Source organism: Nerophis ophidion, linkage group LG26, assembly GCF_033978795.1.
Source record: "Nerophis ophidion isolate RoL-2023_Sa linkage group LG26, RoL_Noph_v1.0, whole genome shotgun sequence".
NCBI classification, from domain to species: domain Eukaryota; kingdom Metazoa; phylum Chordata; class Actinopteri; order Syngnathiformes; family Syngnathidae; genus Nerophis; species Nerophis ophidion.
Window position 1 is genome coordinate 33,653,961 of NC_084636.1, and position 17,500 is coordinate 33,671,460.

At 38.6% G+C, this 17,500-nt stretch overlaps 1 protein-coding gene across 3 annotated transcripts in view; it reads right to left on the reverse strand.

The window, feature by feature from the left end:
- LOC133543592 (cyclin-dependent kinase-like 5) overlaps window positions 1–17,500 on the reverse strand; it is a 98,758-nt gene that overhangs the window by 65,623 nt on the left and 15,635 nt on the right. For all 3 annotated transcript variants that reach the window (XM_061888254.1, XM_061888253.1, XM_061888252.1), the window contains exon 3: window positions 12,043–12,077. In XM_061888254.1, the coding sequence (XP_061744238.1) occupies window positions 12,043–12,077 (35 nt within the window). The remainder of the gene's footprint in view (window positions 1–12,042; window positions 12,078–17,500) is intronic.

Below are 17,500 nucleotides of genomic sequence, written 5' to 3' on the forward strand. Positions count from 1 at the left end.
CCCTTCTGGCCAACAGATGGAATAACAAATGTGTGTAAAAATTTAAAGTGAGCCCCCTCTGGCCATCAGATCGAATAACAAATGTATGTAAAAATTTAAAGTGATCCCCCTCTGGTCAACGTATGAAATAACAAGTGTGTGTAAAAATTTTAAGTGATCCCTCTCTGGCCAACATATGAAATAACAAGTGTGTTAAAAAATTTGGAGTGACCCCCCTCTGGCAAACATAAGAAATAACAAGTCTGTGTAAAAATTCAAAGTTATCCCCCTCTGGCCAACAAAAAAAAATTAAATGAACCCCCTTCTGGCCAACAGATGAAATAACAAGTGTGTGTAAAAATTTAAAGTAATTGCCCTCTGGCCAACAGATGAAAAATCAAGCGTGTGTAAGAAATTTAAATTGACCCCTGTCTGTCCAACATATGAAATAACAGGTCTGTGTAAAAATCTAAAGTGATCCCCCTTCGGCCAACATAAACATTTGAACATATGAAATAACAAGTGTGTGTAAGAAATTTAAACGCGGCCCCTTTGGCCCAAATTAATCAAAAAAATATGTATAAATATAGAGACATACTGTAATACCTTAGAGTAAATAATGAAATTCAACCAAAAAAGGGTGGTCTCAAAGAGGTGAGCATGTTTCGGAGGTCTCAATCAGGTAAGAAATACGAGAATGTGTGTGTGTGTGTGTGTGTGTAGCACAGAAACGTGACACGGACGGAGCGTCAGAGTCGACGCGTGGGCCAGAGAAAATGGCGGTTGTCGAATCGCAGCTGCTGGCCGTGCACGCCCACGCCCCCCCCCCAAAATTAAAAGTGGACTCAGCGTGTTGAGCTGCATAAACGGAGGCCAGATGTAGAAAGCACGGAAATAGACCGGAGAGACTTCTTGGAGTCCATTCCAGTAGGAGGGGACGCCACCAAGATGCTTTTTCACCACAAATATTTCATCAAATACTAAATAAATTCAATATATGATGCATTTTATTCCATAAAATACTAAATAACTTCAATATATGAAGCATTATATCATAAAGTTATTTAGGTTGTGAGTTGGGAAATTGTGTTAGATGTAAATATAAACAGAATACAATGATTTGCAAATCATTTTCAACCCATATTCAGTTGAATATGCTACAAAGACAACATGTTTGATGTTCAAACTGATAAACTTTTTTTTTTTGCAAATAATCATTAACTTTAGAATTTGATGCCAGCAACATGTGACAGTACTCTGGAATGCCCTCCCGAGAAATGTTATCTAAGTAGAAGCATTTAAGTCCCATCTTAAAACTAATTTGTATACTCTAGCCTTTAAATGGACTTCCTTTTTAGACCAGTTGATCTGCCTTTTCTTTTCCCCTCTGCCACCCTCCGGTGGCCATGGATGAAGTGCTGGCTGTCCAGAGTCGGGACCCGGGGTGGACCGCTCGCCTGTGCATCGGTTGGAGACATGACCCGTCTCCGCTTGGGATGGTCTCCTGCTGGCTCCACTATGGACTGGACTCTCAGTATTATGATTGATCCACTATGGACTGGACTCTCACTATCATGTTAGATCCACTATGGACTGGACTCTCACTATTATGTTGGATCCACCATGGACCGGACTCTCACTATTATGTTAGATCCACTATGGACTGGACTCTCACTATTATGTTAGATCCACTATGGACTGGACTCTCACTATTATGTTAGATCCACTATGGACTGGACGCTAACTATTATGTTAGATCACTATGGACTGGACTCTCACTATCATGTTGGATCCACTATGGACTGGACTCTCACTATTATCTTAGATCCACTATGGACTGGACTCTCACTATCATGTTGGATCCACTATGGACTGGACTCTCACTATCATGTTGGATCCACTATGGACTGGACTCTCACTATCATGTTGGATCCACTATGGACTGGACTCTCACTATTATGTTAGATCCACTATGGACTGGACGCTAACTATTATGTTAGATCACTATGGACTGGACTCTCACTATCATGTTGGATCCACTATGGACTGGACTCTCACTATTATGTTAGATCCACTATGGACTGGACTCTCACTATCATGTTGGATCCACTATGGACTGGACTCTCACTATCATGTTGGATCCACTATGGACTGGACTCTCACTATCATGTTGGATCCACTATGGACTGGACTCTCACTATCATGTTGGATCCACTATGGACTGGACTCTCACTATTATGTTAGATCCACTATGGACTGGACTCAAACTATTATGTTAGATCCATTATGGACTGGACTCTCACTATTATGTTAGATCCACTATGGACTGGACTCTAACTATTATGTTAGATCCACTATGGACTGGACTCTCACTATCATGCTGGATCCACTATGGACTGGACTCTCACTATCATGTTGGATCCACTATGGACTGGACTCTCACTATTATCTTAGATCCACTATGGACTGGACTCTAACTATTATGTTAGATCCACTATGGACTGGACTCTCACTATCATGTTGGATCCACTATGGACTGGACTCTCACTATTATGTTAGATCCACTATGGACTGGACTCAAACTATTACAAACCCCGTTTCCATATGAGTTGGGAAATTGTGTTAGATGTAAATATAAACAGAATACAATGATTTACAAATCATTTTCAACTCATATTCAGTTGAATATGCTACAAAGACAACATATTTGATGTTCAAACTCATAAAAAAATTTTTTTTTTTGCAAATAATCATTAAGTTTAGAATTTGATGCCAGCAACATGTGACAAAGAAGTTGGGAAAGGTGGCAATAAATACTGATAAAGTTGAGGAATGCTCATCAAACACTTATTTGGAACATCCCACGGGTGTGCAGGCTAATTGGGAACAGGTGGGTGCCATGATTGGGTATAAAAACAGCTTCCATGAAATGCTAAGTAATTCAAAAAGATCCGTGAAGACACCATTAATGCTGAAAGGTCCATACAGGTTTTGGAGCAACATATGTTGTCATCCAAGCAACGTTATCATGGACGCCCCTGCTTATTTCAGCAAGACAATGCCAAGCCATGTGTTACAACATCGTGGCTTTGTAGTAAAAGAGTGCGGGTACTAGACTGGCCAACCTGCAGTCCAGACATGTCTCCTATCGAAAATGTGTGGCGCATTATGAAGCGTAAAATACGACAACTGTTGAACAATTTAAGCTGTACATCAAGCAAGAATGGTAAAGAATTCCACTTTCAAAGCTTCAACAATTAGTTTCCTCAGTTCCCAAACGTTTATTGAGTGTTGTTAAAAGAAAAGGGGATGTAACACAGCGGTGAACATGCCCTTTCCCAACTACTTTGGCAAGTTAATTGTTATTTGCAAAACAAAAAAAAAGTTTATGAGTTTGAACATCAAATATCCGGTCTTTGAAGTGTTTTATCTAAAGTTATTTAGGATGTATTTTAAATACAATACTTAGTTGAATATATAGTTTTTTTCAAGATTTATTTTAAGTATAATATTTAATTTTATCTAAAGTTCTTTCAAGATGTATTTTTTGTATAATATTTAATTTTATCTCAAGTTCTTTCAGGATGTATTTTAAAAATAATATATAGTTTTATCTAAAGTTCTTGCGGGATGCATTTTAAATATAATATTTTTTTTTAGCTAAAGTTTTTTAGGATGTATTTTAAATATATTTAGTTTTGTCCAAAGTTATTTCAGGATGTATTTTAAATATAATATTTCATTTTGTCTAAAGTTATTTCAAGATGTATTTTATGTATAATGTTTAGTTTTATCTAAAGTTTTTTCAGGATGTATTTGAATATAATATTTACTTTTATTTAAAGTTATTTCAGGATGTATTTTAGGTATACCATTTAGTTGTATCAAAAGTTTTTCAGGATGTATTTAAAATATAATATTTCGTTTTATCCAAGGTTCTTTAGGATGCATTTTGAATACAATATTTACTTTTCTCTAAAGTTCTTTCAGGATGCATTTTAAATATATTTGGTTTTATCGAAAGTTCTTGAAGGATGTATTTTAAATACGTACAATATTTAGTTTTATCTGAAGTTATTTCAAGATGTATTTTAAATACAATATTTTGTTTTATCTAAAATTCTTTCAGTATGTATTTTAAGTAAAATGTTTTTTTTATCTAATGTTTTTTAGGATGTATTTTAAGTATAATTTTTAGGTTTGTCTAAAGTTATTTCGGGATGTATTTTAAATATAATATTTAGTTTTATCTTAAGTTTTTTAGGATGTAGTTTAAATACAATATAATATTTAGTTTTTATCTAAAGTTCTTTCAAGATGTATTTTAAATAAAATATTTAGTTTTATCTAAAGTTCTTTCAAGATGTATTTTAAATATAATATTTAATTTTATCTAAAGTTCTTTCAGGATGCATTTTAAATATAATATTTAGTTTTATCGAAAGTTCTTGAAGGATGCATTTTAAATACGTACAATATTTAGTTTTATCTGAAGTTATTTCAAGATGTATTTTAAATACAATATTTAGTTTTATCTAAAATTCTTTCAGTATGAATTTTAAGTAAAATATTTTTTTTATCTAATGTTTTTTAGGATGTATTTTAAGTATAATTTTTAGTTTCGTCTAAAGTTATTTCAGGATGTATTTTAAATATAATATTTTGTTTTACCTTAAGTTTTTTAGGATGTAGTTTAAATACAATAATATAATATTTAGTTTTTATCTAAAGTTCTTTCAAGATGTATTTTAAATACAATATTTAGTTTTATCTAAAGTTCTTTCAAGATGTATTTTAAATATAATATTTAATTTTATCTAAAGTTCTTTTAGGATGCATTTTAAATATAATATTTAGTTTTATCGAAAGTTCTTGAAGGATGTATTTGAAATACGTACAATATTTAGTTTTATCTGAAGTTATTTCAAGATGTATTTTAAATACAATATTTTGTTTTATCTAAAATTCTTTCAGTATGTATTTTAAGTAAAATATTTTTTTTATCTAATGTTTTTTAGGATGTATTTTATGTATAATTTTTAGGTTTGTCCAAAGTTATTTCGGGATGTATTTTAAATATAATATTTTGTTTTATCTTAAGTTTTTTAGGATGTAGTTTAAATACAATATAATATTTAGTTTTTATCTAAAGTTCTTTCAAGATGTATTTTAAATACAATATTTAGTTTTATCTAAAGTTCTTTCAAGATGTATTTTATATATATTATTTAATTTTATCTAAAGTTTTTTCAGGATGTACTTTAAGTTTAATATTTAGTTCTATCTAGAGGTCTTTCCGGATGTATTTCAAATATAATATTGTGTTTTATCTAAAGTTCTTTAGTATGTTTTTTAAATACAATATTTAGTTTTATCTAAAGTTCTTTCAGGATGTATTTCAACTAAAATATTTAGTTATATCTAAAGTTCCGTCAGGATGTATTTTAAGAATATTTAGTTTTATGTAAAGTTCTTTCAGGTTGTATTTTAAATAAAATATTTTGTTTCATCTACAGTACTTTCAGGAACCGGAAGTAAGAGTGCCATTCCTTTTTATTAGCCGTCTATAGCGTTCTACTCGTATGGATTCTTCATTCATCACCTTAAGTATTGTTTATAAGTTTTACGATGTAACTAAAACTTCGGTATCGAACGCGAGCAAACGTCCGTGAACATATGATGACAATGTTGTTGCACAGCCCAAGTACTGCGCTCCTACTTTTAGAGCACTTATAATACTGCAGCTTGGAGGGAAGGTAAACAAAGTGGGGCTGTGTGCACACTATTGATTTAAGAGCAGCACGGGAATGCACCAAAATGCATCCACTTGTGGCTTTTTCCCCCCACAAGGAAGTCAAACATTCACGGTCTTTATCCTAAACCCGCTGGTGCAAAAGTGACTTTTTTTTTAATCAAAATCTGTCATCTTCCACACTTGACTGCTCAGAGAAAAGGTGCTCAAAACACTGGCCTTTTAAAGTTAAAGCATTATCAGTTAAAAACGGGCTTCGCAACACTTTTTTTATTTGAACTATATCAGTCAGTTACATGCTTGAGATCTGTGACTTTGATCATTTGTTTTTTTTTCCAGTAAATAAAGGTAACCTAACATGTTGCTAAATGGTAATGTTAGCATGTAGCTCACATAGGTATGCTAGTATTGCTAACCTAGCATGATGTTAAATTGTAATGTTACAATTGTGATCAAAATTATTCAACACCCACACAATTTTGGTGTTTTAGCAAGTTGGACATTTTATTCCGTATTTTGTTTATAGTCGTATCAAATAAAGATGTGTCAAATAGACAAATGCAACCTAAATTGTAACACTGTATTTTACAAAATACCCAAAAAGGACATTTTTTGGTATTTTGTAGCACAAATAGCTATGCTAGTGTTGCTAACCTAGCATGATGTTAAAATATAATGTTAGCATGTGGCTCACATAGCTATGCTAGTGTTGCTAACCTAGCACGATGTTAAAATATAATGTTAGCATGTAGCTCACATAGCTATGCTAGTGTTGCTAACCTAGCATGATGTTAAAATATAATGTTAGCATGTGGCTCACATAGCTATGCTAGTGTTGCTAACCTAGCACGATGTTAAAATATAATGTTAGCATGTAGCTCACATAGCTATGCTGGTGTTGCTAACATAGCATGATGTTAAAATGTAATGTTAGCATGTAGCTAATATAGCTATGCTCGTGTTTCTAACCTAGCATGATGTTAAATGTAATGTTGGCATGTAGCTCACAATCCTATGCTCGTGTTGCTAACCTAGCATGATGTTAAAATGTAATGTTAGCATGTAGCTCAAATAGCTATGCTAGGGTTGCTAACCTAGCACGATGTTAAAATATAATGTTAGTATGTAGCTCACATAGCTATACTCGTGTTTCTAACCTAGCATGATGTTAAATGTAATTTTAGCATGTAGCTTACATGGGTATGGTAGGGTTGCTAACCGAGCATGTTGTTATGATGTAATTTTAGCATGTAGCTCTCATAGCTACGCTCATGTTGCTAATCTAGGATGATGTTAAATATAATTTTAGCATGCAGCTCACATAGGTATGCTAGTGTTGCGAACCTAGCATGATGTTAAAATGTAATGTTAGCATGTAGATCCCATAGCTATGCTAGTGTTGCTCCAATGTGTTTTTGGGTGTTATTAGTCCAGGGAGATCAGAAGGATGTACGCAATCTCATTGAAAAGTCCTGACCTCGGCCTTGCTTGGTCATGATTAGAGTACTTTGTGTAGCATTAAAGCTACACCACACAAACATGGTAGTGTTGACTAAAAGTACTTTTAACCTGTCCTGTACAACAAAACTGCAGGATTTCTGCGAAAAATTGTAAAATTTTGGACTCTTACCACATGGAGAGAATTACATTTTTGTGTTATTGTGATGAACACTTACAGAAGAACAAGACCTGGATCCGTCAAGCATGAGTGAAAAAGCTCTTTAGGCGATGACTAAAGATGTCAAAGCGTCATTGTGTCCTCCCGCCTGACGCTTGCTGTTGTTCCGCTGCCGACACAAATAAGATTAAAAAAACGATGGCGGAAGAGGCTGCAGCGGCCGGTCTAAGACTAGATGAGACCGATCCAAGTCCAAGACTAGATGTGACCAATCAAAGTCCACGACTAGACGTGACCAATCTAAGTCCAAGACTAGATGTGACCAATCAAACTCCAAGACTAGATGTGACCAATCAAAGTCCACGACTAGACGTGACCAATCTAAGTCCAAGACTAGATGTGACCAATCAAAGTCCACGACTAGACGTGACCAATCTAAGTCCAAGACTAGATGTGACCAATTCAAGTCCAAGCCTAGATGTGACCAATCCAAGTCTAAGACTATATGTGACCAATCCAAGTCTAAGATTAGATGCGACCAATCCAAGCTCACGACTAGATGCGACCAATCCAAGCTCACGACTAGATGTGACCAATCTAAGTCCACGACTAGATGTGACCAATCTAAATCCACGACTAAATGTGACCAACCTAAGTCCACGACTACATGTGACCAATCAGAGTTCACAACTAGATTTGACCAATCTAAGTCCACGACTAGATGTGACCAATCTAAGTCCACGACTAGACGTGACCAATCTAAGTCCAAGACTAGATGTGACCAATCTAAATCCACGACTAGATGTGACCAATCCAAGTCTAAAATTAGATGCGACCAATCCAAGCTCACGACTAGATGTGACCAATCTACTCTTAGATTGGTCACATCAAGGCTCAGAGTTAGACTGGTCACATCTAGTCTTAGAATTGGATTGGTTTCATCTAGTCTTAGACTTAGATTGGTCACATCTAGTAATACAATTTAGATATGTCACATCTAGTCTTAGATTGGTCACATCAAGACTGAGACTTACACTGGTCAGATCTAGTCTTAAATTGGTCAGATTTAGTCTGAGACTGGCCAGATCTAGTCTTAGAATCAGATCGGTCACATCTAGTCTTAGATATAGACTTCCTGGCAAGAGAGGCCGACCCGTAGGCTTGGAGAGACCCACATGCCCGGACTATATCGAGAGGTCCGAAATATGTGGAGAAATCCGTATGGTCGCATCTAGTCTTAGACTTAGATTGGTCACATCAAGGCTAAGACTTAAATTGGCGACATCTAGTCTTAGACTGGTCACATCTAGTAATACAATTTAGATATGTCACATCTAGTCTTAGATTGGTCACATCAAGGCTGAGACTTACACTGGTCAGATCTAGTCTTAAATTGGTCAGATTTAGTCTGAGACTGGCCAGATCCAGTCATAGAATCAGATCGGTCACATGTAGTCTTGGATTTAGACTTCCTGGCAAGAGAGGCCGACCCGTAGGCTTGGAGAGACCCGCATGCCCGGACTATATCGAGAGGTCCGAAATATGTGGAGAAATCCGTATGGTCGCATCTAGTCCTAGACTTAGATTGGTCACATCAAGGCTAAGACTTAAATTGGCGACATCTAGTCTTAGATTGATCACATCTAGTCTTAGACTTGGATTATTCACATCTACTCTTAGACTGGTCACATCTAGTCTTAGACTTGGATTGGTTTCATCTAGTCATAGACCTAGGTTGGTCACATCAAGGCTAAGACTTAAATTGGCGACATCTAGTCTTAGACTGGTCACATTTAGTCTTAGACTTAGATTGGTCACATCAGGGTTTAGACTTAGATTGGTGACATCTAGTCTTAGACTGATCACATCTAGTCTTAGATTGGTCACATCAACGCTTAGAGTTAGACTGGCTAGATCTAGTCCGAGACTGGCCAGATCTAGTCTGAGACTGGCTAGATCTAGTCCGAGACTGGCCAGATCTAGTCTGAGACTGGCCAGATCTAGTCTTAGAATCAGATCGGTCACATCTAGTCTTAGATATAGACTTCCTGGCAAGAGAGGCCGACCCGTAGGCTTGGAGAGACCCACATGCCCGGACTATATCGAAAGGTCCGAAATATGTGGAGAAATCCGTGTGGTCGCATCTAGTCTTAGACTTAGATTGGTCACATCAAGGCTAAGACTTAAATTGGCGACATCTAGTCTTAGACTTAGATCGGTCACATCAGGGCTAAGACTTAAATTGGCGACATCTAGTCTTAGACTGGTCACATCTAGTCTTAGATTGCTCACATCAAGGCTTGGAGTTAGACTGGTCAGATCTAGTCTTAAATTGGTCCGAAATATGTGGAGAAATCCGTATGGTCGCATCTAGTCTTAGACTTAGATTGGTCACATCAAGGCTAAGACTTAAATTGGCGACATCTAGTCTTAGACTGGTCACATCTAGTCTTAGACTTAGATTGGTCACATCAGGGCTTAGACTTAGATTGGTGACATCTAGTCTTAGACTGATCACATATAGTCTTAAACTTGGATTATTCACATCTACTCTTAGATTGGTCACATCAAGGCTTAGAGTTAGACTGGTCACATCTAGTCTTAGACTTGGATTGGTTTCATCTAGTCTTAGACTTAGATTGGTCACATCTAGTAATACAATTTAGATATGTCACATCTAGTCTTAGATTGGTCACATCAAGGCTGAGACTTACACTGGTCAGATCTAGTCTTAAATTGGTCAGATTTAGTCTGAGACTGGCCAGATCTAGTCTTAGAATCAGATCGGTCACATCTAGTCTTAGATATAGACTTCCTGGCAAGAGAGGCCGACCCGTAGGCTTGGAGAGACCCACATGCCCGGACTATATCGAAAGGTCCGAAATATGTGGAGAAATCCGTGTGGTCGCATCTAGTCTTAGACTTAGATTGGTCACATCAAGGCTAAGACTTAAATTGGCGACATCTAGTCTTAGACTTAGATCGGTCACATCAGGGCTAAGACTTAAATTGGCGACATCTAGTCTTAGACTGGTCACATCTAGTCTTAGATTGGTCACATCAAGGCTTGGAGTTAGACTGGTCAGATCTAGTCTTAAATTGGTCCGAAATATGTGGAGAAATCCGTATGGTCGCATCTAGTCTTAGACTTAGATTGGTCACATCAAGGCTAAGACTTAAATTGGCGACATCTAGTCTTAGACTGGTCACATCTAGTCTTAGACTTAGATTGGTCACATCAGGGCTTAGACTTAGATTGGTGACATCTAGTCTTAGACTGATCACATATAGTCTTAAACTTGGATTATTCACATCTACTCTTAGATTGGTCTCATCAAGGCTTAGAGTTAGACTGGTCACATCTAGTCTTAGACTTGGATTGGTTTCATCTAGTCTTAGACTTAGATTGGTCACATCTAGTAATACAATTTCGATATGTCACATCTAGTCTTAGATTGGTCACATCAAGGCTGAGACTTACACTGGTCAGATCTAGTCTTAAATTGGTCAGATTTAGTCTGAGACTGGCCAGATCTAGTCTTAGAATCAGATCGGTCACATCTAGTCTTAGATATAGACTTCCTGGCAAGAGAGGCCGACCCGTAGGCTTGGAGAGACCCACATGCCCGGACTATATCGAAAGGTCCGAAATATGTGGAGAAATCCGTGTGGTCGCATCTAGTCTTAGACTTAGATTGGTCACATCAAGGCTAAGACTTAAATTGGCGACATCTAGTCTTAGACTTAGATCGGTCACATCAGGGCTAAGACTTAAATTGGCGACATCTAGTCTTAGACTGGTCACATCTAGTCTTAGATTGGTCACATCAAGGCTTGGAGTTAGACTGGTCAGATCTAGTCTTAAATTGGTCCGAAATATGTGGAGAAATCCGTATGGTCGCATCTAGTCTTAGACTTAGATTGGTCACATCAAGGCTAAGACTTAAATTGGCGACATCTAGTCTTAGACTGGTCACATCTAGTCTTAGACTTAGATTGGTCACATCAGGGCTTAGACTTAGATTGGTGACATCTAGTCTTAGACTGATCACATATAGTCTTAAACTTGGATTATTCACATCTACTCTTAGATTGGTCTCATCAAGGCTTAGAGTTAGACTGGTCACATCTAGTCTTAGACTTGGATTGGTTTCATCTAGTCTTAGACTTAGATTGGTCACATCTAGTAATACAATTTCGATATGTCACATCTAGTCTTAGATTGGTCACATCAAGGCTGAGACTTACACTGGTCAAATCTAGTCTTAAATTGGTCAGATTTAGTCTGAGACTGGCCAGATCCAGTTTTAGAATCAGATCGGTCACATCTAGTCTTAGATATAGACTTCCTGGCAAGAGAGGCCGACCCGTAGTCTTGGAGAGACCCACATGCCCGAACTATATCGAGAGGTGCGGACTATGTGGAGAAGGTCCGTAAGGACGTTGCCTTTAAGCGATCACCCTCTGTCTCCCGGGATGAGATTTGACCAGAATTAGGTCTCATAACGCAAAACACCTACAAGTCTCAAGTCTACGTTATTGGAATGCTTTAAATATCTTTTATTTTGCAAAAAAAAACTGCCGTGGAAACGCAGCAACTGAGGCTCAAAGGTATTCATATCAGCTGGACATACGCCCAAGAACCTCTGGGGTGGATAACCCATGCTGATGGTGAGGTGTTCCGTGGTCTTACCTTGTGTCGGCACTTGAGAACCACACCATAGGCGCCTGCAAGAGAGCACAGGAGACACCATCAGGTCTGGTCCAACATTAGGAACAGTTAACCCTCATCAGCATCCTGACTCAATTCCCACTCCTTAGACTGCAGCTGTGTCTAATGTTCTGGCAGCACAAGTCTTTCTGCCTGGCTGCTGTTGTCATGCCGACGCCAAAAAGACATTCCCCTACAAGTCCTCTTTGATGCAGCTTTGTCCTCGTACTTTGTGCTCCTCGCCGGCGACCAAACGAGAACAACCGTCTCCAGGATGCTTTGATGACGTCATGACCAATGTCCCCCCTAACGCAAAAACTTCCAATCACATTTTCATTCGATTTGTTTCTAATTTAAGTAAGTTCCCGTGAAAAGAACAAAAAAAAAATCGGTTTTTCAAGAGCGATGTACCAGCGTGTTTACATTACTTTGGAAATAATTCGTACCACGTTCAGAGGTCTCGTTCAATTCCCCTTAAAACATTTGCGTGCAGCACAATGAGCGTGGGATACAGTCTACATTCCTGTAACTTTCTTACTGTAAAATCCAATCCACTTTATCTATATAGCACATTTAAACAACAATAACGTCCCCAAAGTGCTGCACAGCCGTGTTAAAAACAATTGTAAAAAATATATATATAAAATCAATAAAAACAATATAAAAACAAATATGATTAAAAACTATTTTAAAGGGTAAAATCAATTAAAACAGTAAAATAGAAATCAAAGTGTATAAAAAACACAGAGGACAACAGAGGACCACACAACTCACGTAGTGTTAAAAGCCAAAGAATAAAACCAATAAAAACAAATATGATTAAAAACTATTTTAAAGGGTAAAATCATTTAAAACATCCATCCATCCATTTTCTACCGCTTATTCCCTTTCGGGGTCGCGGGGGGCGCTGGCGCCTATCTTAGCTACAATCGGGCGGAAGGCGGGGTACACCCTGGACAAGTCGCCACCTCATCGCAGGGCCAACACAGATAGACAGACAACATTCACACTCACCAAAACAGTAAAATAGAAATCAAAGTGTATAAAAAACACAGAGGACAACAGAGAACAGAGGACCACACAACTCACGTAGTGTTAAAAGCCAAAGAATAAAAGTGGGTCTTAAGACGAGACTTAAAACACTCCACTGTGGAAGCAGTTTGAACATGGAGCGGCAGAGTGTTCCAGAGAAGGCCCTGTCTCCCCTGGTCTTAAGTCTGGTCTTGGGCACCACGAGCTGGAACTGGCTCTCGGACCTCAGAGCGCGCGCAGGGATGTAAATTTGGATGAGGTCCGAGATATACTGAGGTGCCAGTCCATGTAAAGATTTAAAAACAAACAGCAATGTTTTAAAATCAATTAATCAATCAATGTTTACTTATATAGCCCTAAATCACTAGTGTCTCAAAGGGCTGCACAAACCACTACGACATCCTCGGTAGGCCCACATAAGGGCAAGGAAAACTCACACCCAGTGGGACGTCGGTGACAATGATGACTATGAGAACCTTGGAGAGGAGGAAAGCAATGGATGTCGAGCGGGTCTAACATGATACTGTGAAAGTTCAATCCATAATGGATCCAACACAGTGGCGAGAGTCCCGTTCACAGCGGAGCCAGCAGGAAACCATCCCAAGCGGAGGCGGATCAGCAGCGCAGAGATGTCCCCAGCCGATACACAGGCGAGCAGTACATGGCCACCGGATCGGACAGGACCCCCTCCACAAGGGAGAGTGGGACATAGGAGAAAAAGAAAAGAAACGGCAGATCAACTGGTCTAAAAAGGGAGTTTATTTAAAGGCTAGAGTATACAGATGAGTTTTAAGGTGAGACTTAAATGCTTCTACTGAGGTAGCATCTCGAACTGTTACCGGGAGGGCATGCCAGAGTACTGGAGCCCGAACGGAAAACGCTCTATAGCCCGCAGACTTTTTTGGGCTTTGGGAATCACTTACAAGCCGGAGTCCTTTGAACGCAGATTTCTTGCCGGGACATATGGTACAATACAATCGGCAAGATAGGATGGAGCTAGACCGTGTAGTATTTTATACGTAAGTAGTAAAAGCTTAAAGTCACATCTTAAGTGCACAGGAAGCCAGTGCAGGTGAGCCAGTACAGGTATATATGTATATAAAGGTATATACAGTACAGGTATATATGTATGTATATATGTATATAAAGGTATATACAGTACAGGTATATATGTATGTATATATGTATATAAAGGTATATACAGTACAGGCGTAATGTGATCAAACTTTCTTGTTCTTGTCAAAAGTCTAGCAGCCGCATTTTGTACCAACTGTAATCTTTTAATGCTAGACATGGGGAGACCCGAAAATAATACGTTACAGCAATCGAGACGAGGCGTAACAAACGCATGGATAATGATCTCGGCGTCTTTAGTGGACAGAATGGAGCGAATTTTAGCGATATTACGGAGATGAAAGAAGGCCGTTTTAGTAACGCTTTTAATGTGTGACTCAAAGGAGAGAGTTGGGTCGAAGATAATACAATAAAATAACACATTTTCTCAGTGGGAACGTTAAATATTTTGTCTTTGCAGTCTATTCAATTGAATATAAGTTGAAAAGGATTAGCAAATCATCGTATTCTCTTTTTATTTACCATTTTACACAACGTGACAACTTCACTGCTTGTAGGGGTTTTGTATTTTTCTCAGCGACGTGACCCAAAGTAATAATCGATCATTATCATGCTATTGCTTTTATGAAAACCTCCGCGACGCTCGTTATCGCTCCTCCACTTCCCGCTGGTGACGCGTGGCCCCGATGACGGGCTGCCAAAGAGCCAGCAGCAGCGAGCAGCTCGCCGTTTCCCCCGCTCGCTCCAAGAGTCCCTCTAGGGGGGGCGAGGGACTGCCAGGCTGCATAACATCAGTAGCTCGCCAAGGCCCGCGTCCTACTTCCTTGACCACTTGTCCTCTATTGTAGGACACTCCCTTCCTTCAAGACATTTCTACTTACTTTTAGTTTCATTCATGACTTTTTTACTGATCATAACAACCTCCGTTATGCTAGACTCCCTTTTTAGACCAGTTGATCTGCCGTTTCTTTTCTTTTTCTTCTATGTCCCACTCTCCCTTGTGGAGGGGGTCCAGTCCGATCCGGTGGCCATGTACTGCTTGCCTGTGTATCGGCTGGGGACATCTCTGCGATGCTGATCCGCCTCCGCTTGGGATGGTTTCCTGCTGGCTCCGCTGTGGAACGGGACTCTCGCTGCTGTGTTGGATCCGCTTTGGACTGGACTCTCGCGACTGTGTTGGATCCATTGTGGATTGAACTTTCACAGTATCATGTTAGACCCGCTCGACATCCATTGCTTTCCTCCTCTCCAAGGTTCTCATAGTCATCATTGTCACCGACGTCCCACTGGGTGTGAGTTTTCCTTGCCCTTATGTGGGCCTACCGAGGATGTCGTAGTGGTTTGTGCAGCCCTTTGAGACACTAGTGATTTAGGGCTATATAAGTAAACATTGATTGATTGATTGATTGATTAATTAGTCCGCTGATTCATGCAGTGACATATTGTGTCATTTTATTTTGGCAACATGATTCAAAAGTTTACGTACACTTATAAAGAACATAACGTCATGGCTGTCTTGAGTTTCCAATCATTTCGACAACTCTTATTGGGACGGCGTGGCGCAGTGGCAGAGTGGCCGTGCGCAACCCGAGGGTCCCTGGTTTAATCCCCACCTAGTACCAACCTCGTCACGTCCGTTGTGTCCTGAGCAAGACACTTCACCCTTGCTCCTGATGGGTGCTGGTTAGCGCCCTCCATCAGTGTGTGAATGTGTGTGTGAATGGGTGAATGTGGAAGTAGTGTCCAAGCGCTTTGAGTACCTTGAAGGTAGAAAAGCGCTATACAAGTACAACCCATTTATCATTATTTATTATTTTGTGATGTAGTGATTGGAGCACATACTTGTTGGTCACAAAAAAACGTTCATGAAGTTTGGTTCTTTTATGAATGAATGAATGAATGAATGAAATAAGTTTATTTCGGTCATATAATCAATCAAATCGAATCAATCAACCATTGTGTGTGATCAGTTTTACAGTACATGTTATATGTATACAATAATGCACATTTACACACGAAAGAAAAGAAAAAGAGTGACCAAAAAAGGAATAGGCTGAAGCCAAAGCTTATATTTGCCTATCCTATACCTTCACCGAAAATGAGATTGCCTGGAACAGCAACATAAACAAATAAATAAATCAAAAATCAATGGGATGAAAGTAATTGTGACTCTATTTTATAATTTTCAATTATTTCACCTTTCAATGTTTTCTTAAACCTTACCAAAGAAGTGCATGTCTTCAGCTCATCACTGAGCTTGTTCCACCATTTAACTCCTAAAACTGTAATACATTTGTATTTTATATTTGTTCTCGCTTTACCTATTTAAACAATTAAACAATGGATGTCCGCTAACTTTTTGCAACTTAATGCCAAAAAAACGGAAATGCTGATTATCGGTCCTGCTAGACACCGACCTCTATTTAATAATACAACTTTAACATTTGACAACCAAATAATAAAACAAGGTGAAATCAAATCAATCAAGCTTCCCACCTCCATCTTTCTACTTTGACTTCTCCATTATTAATTGAACAAATTGCAAAAGATTCAGCGACACAGATGTCCAGAATACTGTGTAATTATGCGATGAAAAGAGACGACTTTTAGCCGCAAGTCCCCTCCGACTCGAGACGTCACGCGCACTCGTCATCATTCCGCGTTGTTTTCAACAAGAAACTCCGCGCAAAATTTTCAATTGTAATTTAGTAAACTAAAGCGGCCGTATTGGCATGTGTTGCAATGTTAATATTTCATCATTGATATATAAACTATCAGACTGCGTGGTCGGTAGTAGTGGGTCTCAGTAGGCCTTTAAGTGTGCTACCGGGACACATACTTGCCAAGCCTCCCGGATTTTCCGGGAGACTCCCGGAATTCAGCGCCCCTCCCGAAAACCTCCCGGCACAAATTTTCTCCCGAAAATCTCCTCGAAATTCAGATGGAGCCGGAGGCCACACCCACTCCAGCTCCATGAGAACCTGACTCAATGTTGTGACCCTCTTAAACAGGACAATACTGCCATCTACTGTACATAGAATAGAATGTAAATATATTCTAAGTCTGAAGCCCACAGTAAAGAGACGTAACTTCATCACGTCGCCTGGTTATTGACTCTAACCCAGGGGTGCCCACACTTTTTCTGCAGGCGAGCTACTTTTCAATTGACCAACTCGAGGGGATCTACCTCATTTATATATATCATTTATATTTATTTATTTATGAAAGAGACATTTTTGTAAACAAGTTAAATGTGTTTAATGATAATACAAGCATGTGTAACACATATAGATGTCTTTCTTTCACGAAGACAAGAATATAAGTTGGTGTATTA